Below are 12175 nucleotides of genomic sequence, written 5' to 3' on the forward strand. Positions count from 1 at the left end.
ATTTCTCTTTGAAAAACCAGCATTATTTTACAAAATCTGAATTCAGAAGACTTGGATTTGTGTCCCAGCTACGCAAACTACCTGAGGCTGTGATCCTGGAGAAATGATAATCACAGACCACATAATGATAATTCGATCAACAACAGACCATCCGCATATATAATGGTTGTCCAAAAAGATTATCATACCTCATTTTTACTGTACCTTTTCTATGTTTTGATATGTTTAGATACATAAATACTTTCTATATCTATTGTGTTAAAATTGCCTACAGTATTCAGTACAGTAACATACTGTGCAGGCATGTAACTCGGGAGCAATGGGTCATACCATGTAGCCTAGGTGTGTGATAGGCTATACCACTTAGATTTGTGTAAGTGCACTCTATGATGTTCACACAATGATGAAATCACGTAATTAGACATTTCTCAGAATGTATCCCTGTCATTAAGCAACACATGACTGTACTTAGTCTCATTTTCTTTTTCTTTTCTTCAGGAGATACTATAATGATAATGTCTACTCAAAACTGGTAATAGCATTAAATAAGATCATAAAAAAGAATTCACTCAATAAATAGTAAAGCACTATACCAATATTAGCACTTGTCCCAAGTAAAAATAAAATACTTTAGAAGTGAAATGAAATGCTTATAGAAAGTCACCTTTGAAAAACAGAATCAGAAAATCAGAAGGAAACTTAAAGGTTATCCAGTTCAAATGCTTCTCCCCATTTCCCTGCCAAGCAAGGGTTGTTATATAGGGTCTTCCATTCTGACATAAATAAATACATAACTTCAGTGAGGTAATGAGAATTCAATACCTATGAGTAACAAAAGCAGATAAGGAAAGATCTGAAGTCCCAACTCTCTACTATTTACAAACCTGGTTACCTTGAGGAAATTAAGCAACCTCTGTCTCTCTTTCAGATATTGTGAAAATAGAATTTAGAGATTACATCTTGGTGCTAGTTTCAAACGGTTATGGTGTGAATCAAATGAGAAACAGATGTAATTGTAAAATTATATATACAATCAAAAGTTGTTCTCAAGGCAGATTGTTGCAATGTTAAACAATTCCAGTGATTGCTTTTTAAATAAAATACTTCAGTATTTAAAAGGCAAAATAATAGCAAAAGAAGTTAGTCAAATTAAATACCTGGATCTAAAATGTAGAATTTAGCCTACTACAAAATAGACTTCTCCAAGTTACTGTCAAAGACAACTGTGAGAAGAGAGAAATTTCATTTCTTAATACCTAAGGAAATAAAAAATATATTCTGAAACTTCTTCTCCTATAAAGCATTTCCTTTCAAGGGGTAAAGATGAAAAAAAGATTGATCGGATCATCAATTCTATTTCCTTTTACTCTTGCTCCAATCACTTAGAATTTCATTTGTTCTTTGGCTCAAATTTTATTGACATTTTCTAATAATGTATGTGATATACATTCATTCTTCATTTATCAGGAAGATTTATGACAAGTGAAAAAATGTCAATTTTGAAAACTGACTTACTAATCATTTGTATTTTCTAGTATTACCACCATCTAATATCTAAATCAGAAAAGAATAATATGTAAGTTTGTAAAATTGCCTTTGGAAAACACTAAGATCCTAACTACACATTATTTACACATTATTTTTAAGTTTTGAAAAATGTATTTATTTTAATAAATATTTTGTTAAATGTGCTTATTTTTTTTCTTTTTTAATTTTATTTCAATAGTTTTTGGGACACAGGTGGTTTTTGGTTCCATGGATGGGTAACACTTTAGTGGTAAATTCTGAGATTTTAGTGCACTCATCATCCAAGTAGTGTACACTGTTTCCAGCGTGTTGTGTTTTATCCTTCACTCCCCTCCAAACCTCCCTCCACCAGTCCCCACAGTCCATTATATCACTCTGTATGTTTTGGCATCCACATAGCTTAGCTCCCACTTAGAAGTGAGAACGCATGGTATTTGGTTTTCCATTCCCTAGTTACTTCACTTAGAATAACGGCTTCCAGTTCCATCCAAGTTGCCACAAAAGACATTATTTCCTTCTTTTTATGGCTGAGTAGTATTCCATGGTGTATATATACCATATTTTATTTATCCACTCATTGGCACTTAGGTTGGTTCCATATCCTTGCAAATGCAAATTGTGCTACTATACACATGTGTGCATGTGTCTTTTTCATATAATGACTTCTTTTCCTTCGGGTAGATACCCAGTAGTGGGACTGACGGATCTAATGATAGATCTGCTTTTAGTTCTTTAAGGAATCTCCATACTGTTTTCTATAGCAGTTGTGCTAAGTTACAGTCCCACCAGCAGCGTAAAAGTGTTCCCTTTTCACCACATTCCCACCAACTTCTATTGTTTTCTTTTTTTACTTTTTAATTATGGCCATTCTTGCAGGAGTAAAGTGGTAGCTCATTGTGGTTTTAATTTTTATTTCCCTGATGATTAGTGACGTTGAGCACTGTTTCATATGTTTGTTGGCTGTTTGCATATCTTCTTTTGAGAAATGTCTATTCATCCCCTTTGCCTACTTTTTGATGAGATTGTTTCTTTTCTTGCTTATTTGTTTAAGTTCTTTGTAGATTCTGGATACTAGCCCTAATTTGCAAATATTTTCTCCCACTCTGTGGGTTGTCTGTTTACTCTGCTGATTATTTCTTTTGCTGTGCAGAAGCTTTTTGGTTTAATTAGGTCCCATTTATTTATTTTTGTTTTTGTTTAAATGTGCTTATTTTAAAATTAAAATTAAAATTTATTTTCAAATTTTTGTTTAAATTGAGCTTTATATCTTATTCAAAGATACCAGCTAATGAATTGGCTGAGCTCAGATTTCTAGTGTTAAAACATATTTGTGAAATATAAAGTTGTATCTCTGATCAAATAAGTACCTGTCAGTTTTACTAAGTTATAAGTAGAATAAAGTATTAATCAGCAAATTATGATTAATCATTCTTATGATATATCCATACATATCCAAAGTAATATGAACTAAATAGGCCATTTTCATCCAGGCTCATTAAGATCAATTTAAATTTCATATATAATATCTAAATTAGAAGAGTAGTTAATATAGTGTAGTACCAACTTAGTATTTTTATTGATACATAATAGTTGTATATATTTTGGGGGTGCATGTAATATTTTGATATATGCATACAATGTGTAATGACTAAATCAGGATAATTGGGGTATCCATTACCTCAAACGTTTATCTTTTTTTTGTGTTGGGAACATCACAATTCCTCTCTTCTAGCTATTTTGAACTATACAATATTGGTAACTTTAGTCAGTCTACTGTACTATCAAACACTAGATCTTATTCCTTCTAACTATATTTTTGTATTTTAACCAAATCTCTTCTCCCCCACCCCCCTTTCCTTCAAAGCCTCCTATAAACACCAATTAACTTTCTACTTCCATGAGATCCCCTTTTTTTTAGCTCCCACATATGAGTGAGAGCATGTGATGTCTGTCTTCCTGTGCCTGGCTCATTTCATTTTACAAAATGATCTCATGTCCATCCATGTTGCTGCAAGTGATAGGATTTCATTCTTTTTTATGGTTGAATAATATTCTATTGTGTATATGTGCCACATTTACTTTATCTGTTCACTTGTTAATAAGCAGGTTGATCCCATATCTTAGCTATTGGGAATAGTGCTACAATAAACTGGGGAATGCAGATACACTTTGATACCCTGATTTCCTTTTTTTTTTGGATATGTACCCAGCAGGGGCATTGTGAAATCATATAGTAATTCTATTTTTAGTTTTTTAAGGAACCTCCATACTTGTCTTCCATTGTCATTGTACTAATTTACATTCCCATTAATGGTGTACCTGCATTCCCCTTCCTCTGCATCCTTGCCAGTAGCTATTATATTTGTCTTTTCAGTAAAAATCGTTTTAACTGAGGTGAGATGATACTGTGATTTTGATTTGCATTTCCCTGATGATTAGTGAGGTTAAGCATTTTTTCATATGCCTGTTGGTCATTTGTAAGTCTTCTTTTGAGAAATGTCTATAATCATTTGTCCATTTTTAATGAAATTATTTGGTTTTTTGCTATTGGGTTTATTAGTTCCTTATATGTTCTGGCTATTAATCTGTTGCTAGATAGATAGTCTGCAAATATTTTTTCCCATTCTGTCAGTTGTTGAAGCTGGGAAAACTGGATAACCATATTCAGCAGAATGAAACTAGACCTCTGTGTCTCAACAAATACAAAAATTCAATGAAAATGGATTAAATATTTACATCTAAGACCTAAAACTATGAAACTAGTAGGGGAAAACACCTCAGGACATTGGTCTGGACAAATAATCTTTGGGTAAGACCTCAAAAACATAGGCAACAAATGCAAAAATAGACAAATGGGATTACATCAAGCTTAAAAGCTTCTACACAGTATTTCTTTAAATTATTATTTAGGTTGAGCCTTATAGCTTACTCTAAGGTATCCACAAAGGAACACATCGCCTGTGCTTGGTTAACTGGCATGAAATAGTCAGTCATTGATTGATGAGCATTTGCGTTGGTTCCACGATTTTGCAGTTGTGAATTCTGCTGCTATAAACATGCGTGTACAAGTAAATTTACTAATGTAACCAAATATCGCCTGGACCACAATAACTTATTGAAAAATTAATGTTAAAAAAATTCATTGGGACTGTGAAAAAAGAAATATTAAGTTACGTTGCTAATCAATATCTGTAAAATAGCAAGCAGCAAAATAATCCCTACGTCTTAACTGTAAAGTAGCATTTTCTGATATCCAGCATTTGACAAATAACAAATACTCTAAAATCCTAAAGTAAATGTGGTTGACAAGAAAATAGAAAAAATATTTTGGAAAATGGAAATAGAAATGGAAAAATATTTTCCATTTCCCAAAAACAAAGTAAAACATCAAATTAAATTTAATAATATCCAATGTAAATAACTGCAATATTTTGCAGCTTTAAGCTAATACATGTAAGTTCAGTTAAAAACAGGAATTCTAGAAGTATTGACTTTTGCTGCTATATTTAATTCACATCCATTTTCTGAAAGATATAAATACACATCTGATTAATAAAAAATGTATTTCGGTAAGTTCAGCATATGCTCTGAGCAAAATTAAATAAATTGGGAAGAGTCAACCTTCAAATTTCTTTGCCTCAACAGCAAGATTCCCTGTAATTAAATCACAACCAAAGATGTTTATTTCATACCATCCTCTCTTGCTTGTTGATTGAGTCCAAAGAATTTCAAAATAAATGCAAATCATCTTCATATGGATGCAGAATTAACATCTAATGAAACTCTCAAATTTAATAAGGTCCTTTTGATTTCAGATTTTCTTGATACTTTTACTTCTCTTTAATGGGAATAAAGTTGCAGATGTGTTCAAGATGGTCAAAAGATTTCAGGACAATACGTCCCATTTTCTAACTGAAGTTTCTTTACATATTGAATTCACTCTCATAGATTTCTAGATTACACAGTGAATAAAGGCAAATTTTAAGTAGTCTGTATCCTTATCCAGGAAAAAAAGCAAGCTCACTAAAGATGTTTCTAGTTATTCAAAGAGCAACTTCAGGGACCAGATTATACAATTTTTAGAGGAGGTATGCCTCTTTTATTAGAAAACCTAAGGAAGATCAAATCAAAAATACAGATAGCTTATTACATGGATTCTAGATCCAATTTGATACACAATTTGGATGACAGATAATGAGATCTAGCATGCATTAAATACTTTAAAAGGTAGAAGAATAGAAAATATCTTATGTGTATATAAAGCAATATACATATTTCAGAAATACAATAACGATCTGCTGACATTTTTCAAAACAGCATCCAAGTGTCACAATATACCAAATATAGTTTAATAACATTAAACTTAAGAAGAAAATAAGGAACTATTTGTTAAGTAGAGAAGAAAAATTGAATTGAAATATGACTATACAGGTTTAATATAACCTCACAGGGAAAGATAAGATTATTACTAAAAATAATGGATGAAAAGAAGAGAGGAGAAAAGTCAGAAAGAAGGAAAAGTAAAGGAAAAAGGAATGAGGGGACTAAGGAAAGCAGAGGAGAACAAGAAAAAAAGGGATGAGAAGAAGTGGGAGGCAGGGAAGGAAGGTAGACAAGCAGGCAGGTAGTCAGGCCAGCCAATTGCTTTTCAGAGAAGAATTAAGGGATTTGAATTTGCAGTAGAAATACATGTGACAATGAATCCTCCATATTTTAAAAAGAGAAAAAGATACAAAGAAATAGCTCTCTACTCTATCTATGGAAATAATTTATAATACTTGCTAGTAAATTTTGTTTTATTAACCATGATTTTTTCCTATCATTTGATGGTAATAATTTTCTAATCTGTGATTACAAATAACCCAAGAAATCACCAGTAGAGTACATTTTCCATTGTGTCCTGATCTGCCTAATTGAAGATGAATATGAAATAATGCATTTCAGGTACAAAATGCTGCTTCATTTGTGGATTAACTAGCATTGATAAACAATGGCTCCCAACGAAAATGTACAAAATTGAGGAAACTGGTTTAATTTTCAGTATGAAGGCTTTAGATTTTATGTTGGGGGTAGGGGGACAGTTTGTTTTCAAAGCAAAAGAATAAACTATATGATCCTGAAACATTACTGCTGGCTTTATGATTCTATGAACTTTAGCCTACCAATCATAATGTTTATGGAAACAATCTAGAGCAGATGGATACAACAACAGCGACAAACATGGAAATGATGTGTTTCTGTGCAGACTGCTAAGGCTTGCTTGGGAAGAATACAATATAATCATTGTTAGTTACCTCTGCTAAGTGAGAATGCAAATAAAAGAAATACCCTTCTTCTCTGGCTCTGAGATACAGTCTATGACATTATTTTCTCCCTCAAATATCTTTTAAGCCAATATTAAAATTAGCATTCCATGTAAACATATGATAAATGATTATGGGAGGCAGGCCAGAAATATATAATGTGACAGAGAAGAGCCAGGGAGAGTTTAACAACAAAGGGGAGATAATGCAGAGTACTGGTAAAAGCATAGACTTAGAACCAGAATACTTAAGCTCTAGACACAACCCCACTTTAATATCTATGTGGCCATTAAGTCACTTAACTAAATGGGCATTGTTTCTCCATCTATAAAATGAGGGAGCTGAGGGGTGTCAGGTAGAATAAGTGATCTCTAATTGTACAAGTTCATAGATTATTTAAACTTGCAAAATCAAGAAACATACACTCTATATGAAATTCCCAATTTCAGAACTGTAGCATCATAGTGCATAACTGAGCCAGAAATAATACCAACACAGTGTATCATTCAATGTTATCGTAAGAAACAATGGAGAATATCAAGCCAATCTATTCAAGCTATTGAACTGAGGCCTACAGATGTTAAGTAAATGGCTCAAGGTCACACAACTAGCAGAGATGGGGAGATGGGGTTAGAATCTTCCTGCTTTTTCCAATGCCTATAGGATGACACTGAAAATTAAAAAGAAAAGATAAATGAGACCTTTCAGACAAAAGCACAGACATATAATTCCCACAGACTATCTGTAATTAAAGGGATCTTTAAAAATAGCTAATCAAATTATCTGTTTGTGAGAATCTTAATGATTGCTATTCAATTTGCTTAAATTATCTTTATTTTCTAAATCACCAAAAAAAAAAAAAAATTATGCCATGGGCCATAGAAAAACATATCTCAACAGTTAGAACTTCATAGACTGTCATGTATAAATCAATATTTACTAAATACTTCACTGAAAATGAAGGAGGGATATGAATGCTAATCCATTTTGGGACAATATTGCTTTAAGAAGTGCTTACTTACCGATGCCAACCTGAGAAAGAACAAGAAAAGTAGTATGCCTCAAATGAAAGGTCAGGCCCAAGATATCCTGCCCATTAGATGTAATAGAGTTTATCTTCCCAATTAGAACTAAAAAATATGATAGTAGCCTGAATCCATAATTCAGATAGCCAAGAAGGCATCAGGATTATATTACTTGGGCTGATTTGTCTTTGTTCCTGATGACTCAGGTAAAAAAAGAATAACAATATTCTCCTTTAAAATATTTAGATATCTGGACATACTTTCCATTCTACAAAGGAACAGAAAAAATTAGAAGATATGGCAAAATATTTCTAAATGAGACAATATAGAATAGGAACTGAATAAAAATAAATACAATTTGGGAATTCCAATTCTAAAAATCTAAATAATGAAACAAAGTTTATAATAGTTTATGTAACTCAAATGATTCTCTAAACAGGCTCATGGCATTAAATTTATACATTTTAAGAGAAAAATGTCAGTGATCAATAATGACAAAAAAAATGTCTTGCATTAAGAGCTTTATGACCACCAAGCCTAAGATTAAGTATGAAGAAGACCCTTGAGTCACCATTCACAGAATAAAAGAAATGTTAGGTGAAAAAACAAAAGGTAACTAGCATTTTTACTTTTTTAAAAATAATTTCAACTTTTATTTTAGATTCAGGGGATACACGTGCAACTTTTATTTTAGATTCAGGGGATATATTGTATGATGCTGAGGTTTGGGATACAATTTATCCCATCACCTTGAACTGAGGATAGTACCCAATAGTTTTTCAACCCTCCCTACCCCCTCTAGTGGTCTCCAGTTCCTATCATTGCCATCTTTATGTCCACAAGTAGCCAGTATTAAGTTCCCACTTATAAGTGAGAACATGCAGTATTTGATTTTCTGTTCTTCCATTAATTCACTTAGAATAATAGCTTCTAGCTGCATCTACGTTGTTGCAAAGGACACAATTTCATTCTTTTCATAGCTGCATAGTATTCCATGGTGCATATGTACTACATTTTCTTTATCCAATCCACCACTGATTGGCACTTCAATTGATTCCATGTCTTTTCTATTGTGAATAGTGCTGCAATGAGCATGCAGGTGCTTGTGTCTTTTTGATAGAACAATTTACTTTCTTTTGGATTTATACCCTGTAATGGGAATGCTGGGTAGAATGGTAGTTCTGTTTTAAGTTCTTTGAGAAATCTCCAAACTGCTTTCCACAGAGACTGAACTAATTTTTACATTCCCACCAACAGTGAATAAGCACTCTCTTTACTCTATAAAAGATGCCAACATTTGTCATTTTTTGACTTTTTAATAATAGCCATTCTGACTGGTGTGAAATGGTTTCTCTGTGGTTTTGATTTGCATTTCTCTGACGATTAGTGATGTTGAGCATTTTTTCATACACTTGTTGGCCACTTGTATATCTTCTTTTAAGAAGTGTCTGTTCACGTCTTCTGAGTACTTTTTAATGGGATTATTTGGTTTTTGCTTGTTGAATTCTTTAAATTCCTTATAGATTCTGAATATTTGGCCTTTGGTAGATGCATAGTTTATGAATATTTTCTCCCATTCTATAGTTTGTTTATTGATAGTTTCTCTTGCTGTGCAGAAGTGCTTTAGTTTAATGAAATTAGGTCCCACTTGTCAATTTTATCTATTTATTTATTTATTTTTGAGACAGAGTCAACCAGGCCGTCACCCAGGCTGGAGTGCAGTCATGCGATCTCTGCTCGCTGCAACCTCTGCCTCCAGGGTTCAAGCGATTCTCCTGCCTCAGCCTCCTGAGTAGCTGGGATTACAGGCACATATCATCGTGCCCAGCTAATTTTTGTAATTTTAGTAGAGACAGGGTTTTGCCACATTGGTCAGGCTGGTGTCAAACTTCTGGCCTCAAGCTATCCACCTGCTTCGGCCTCCCAAAGTGCTGGGATTACAGGCATGAGCCACTGCACCTGGCCTCAATGTTTCTTTCTGTTGCAATTGCTTTTGAAGTCTCTATCGTGAAATATTTGCTCAGTTCTATGTCCAGAATGGTGTTTCCAAGGTTTTCCTCTAAGATTCTTATAGTTTGAGATCTTACATTTAAATCTTCAATCTACCTTGAGGTAATTTTTGTATATGGTGAAAGGTTAAGGTCCAGTTCCAGTCTTCTGCATATGGTTAGCCAGCTATCCTAGCACTATTTATTGAAGAGGGAGTCCTTTCTCCATTGCTTATTTGTTATCAATTTTGTTGAATACCAGATGGCTATAGGTGTATGGCTTTATTTCTGGGTTCTCTAACCTGTTTATTGGTCTATGTGTCTGTTTTTGTACCAGTACCATGCTGTTTTAGTTAATACTGTAGCCTTATGGAATAGTTTGAAATCTGCTATCATGATGCCTCTGGCTTTGCTCTTTCTGCTTAGGATTGCTTTGGCTATTTGAGCTCTTTTCTTAATTCAAAATGAATTTTAGAATAGTTTTTTCCTAGTTCTGTGAAAAGTGACATTAGTAATTTGATAGGAATAGTATGGAATCTGTAGATTGTAACTAGCACTTTTAAAGCAGTAATTACCACATCTAAAAAACTAAAGTGAGGGCCAGGCGTGGTAGCTCACAATCGGCACTTTGGGAGGCCAAAGCGGGCAGATCACGAGGTCAGGAGTTGAAGACCAGCCTGATCAACATGGTGAAACCCCGTCTCTACTAAAAATACAAAAATTGGCCAGGCGTGGTGATGGGCATCTGTAATCCTAGCTACTCAGGAGGCAGAGGCAGGAGAATAACTTGAATCCAGGAGGCGGAGGTTGCAGTGAGCCAAGATTGTGCCACTGCACTCCAGCCTGGGCGAAGGAGTGAGACTCTGTCTCAAAAAAAAAAAAAAGTGAAATGAAATGATACAGATCTGGGAAAACTAACTTGGATCATTCACACAAAGGGAAAACAGAGACGAGGGGGAGATAAAGGAAGAGGTTCATTTTTTTTCTGTAGGGGAGGACAGAACATCTGAATCATTTGGAGGACTCATCACACTTTAACTCTGTCACTAAACCATTAGGATACCTAGCTAAAATACTGGAAATAGAGATTGTTACGGCTACACACTCTTTCACTCTCCATAACATATACTATTACATTATTTGAAACATAGTTTTACTTATTAAAAAAATTTAGGGTTGGCAAATCTAAAACTAGAAAGACAATCATGAATGACAAAGATAAAACATTTTAGCTAAATAAGGATTCTGAAGTGGTTCATATAAGTGACCAGGGCTCAGAATAGTGGGAGTCATGCTAAGTTTGCACTCCTAGTAAACACTCCCATGTTGGGTGAATACAAGGAGACACCAAAAAAGGTAAAGGGGTGTTATCAAGTGGTTTTATCCCATTCTCTCCCCAAAGATACACATGACTAGCATGGTCCTGTCAATTTTTCCATTCTCCCAGTGTGAAAGGTTGAGTATTTTAGAGCATTTCTTTCAGCTTACACTCTGCACACAATTATACTCAGCAACATTCCTACCAAGTCTAACTTGTCAGTGTTGTCACCTGGTCCCTTTCCAAATTCATCTAAGGCCATTGGACTCACAGAGACATGAGAAAGGTATCGTCAAGACATAATTAACTTCATCACATGTAACTAAATACACACGATTCCGTCCAAATAAGTGGCACTTACTTATGTCCATTTAAGGCTGCGTGGTGTAAAGCAGTGTAACCCGAACTGTCTGTGCAGTTCACATTGGGGCCTCGCCAGATGCTGCAAATAAAGCACAAGCGCAGAGTTAACAGTGAAGCAGGATCTTGCCTTGAAAAACAAAAAGAAGGCTGGTAGCCCCACAGTCTGCTAGCAGCAGTTTGCAGATAAAAATTTTAGCCATGTGGAAAATGATTGCCATCTTCCATGAATTCCCCTCAGAACATCAACTTCATTTATTTGATAAAGGGAAACTAATAGAGAATGCAACTATTAATATCTTCAGAAATTATTAACAAATGTGTGTCCATGGTCATGCATTGAAGTTTGGATCCAAAAATTCCCTATTACTTTCTATCGTTACTTAAATATTAGAAGCAACTAACATTCAGCTACTATATTCCATACCAAAGAATAAAGATTTATGAGACCTGCCTCATGCCTGTTAACACACTCCTTCTGAGGTGGCAGTGATTTATATAAGTTATAAGATATTTTTGCATTGTGGGAAGAATATAAAGTCTTTTTGCTGTTCAATTGCAACCAGGAAAATGTAATCAATATTTCATACTTGAAAATAAAATTGAAGATTTGGACTGTTGTAAACCATGAGAAGATCCTAACAATTTTGCAGT

General features: G+C 34.0%; 1 protein-coding gene across 15 annotated transcripts in view; it reads right to left on the bottom strand.

Annotated features, from left to right (window-relative positions):
* Window positions 1-12175, bottom strand: part of ANKS1B (ankyrin repeat and sterile alpha motif domain containing 1B) — a 1252139-nt gene that overhangs the window by 1076107 nt on the left and 163857 nt on the right. For all 15 annotated transcript variants that reach the window (XM_001150610.7, XM_009426057.4, XM_009426061.4 and 12 more), the window contains exon 2: window positions 11523-11603. In XM_001150610.7, coding sequence (XP_001150610.1) covers window positions 11523-11603 — 81 coding nt within the window. The remainder of the gene's footprint in view (window positions 1-11522; window positions 11604-12175) is intronic.

The sequence above is a fragment of the Pan troglodytes genome, chromosome 10 (assembly GCF_028858775.2).
Source record: "Pan troglodytes isolate AG18354 chromosome 10, NHGRI_mPanTro3-v2.0_pri, whole genome shotgun sequence".
Taxonomy (NCBI): domain Eukaryota; kingdom Metazoa; phylum Chordata; class Mammalia; order Primates; family Hominidae; genus Pan; species Pan troglodytes.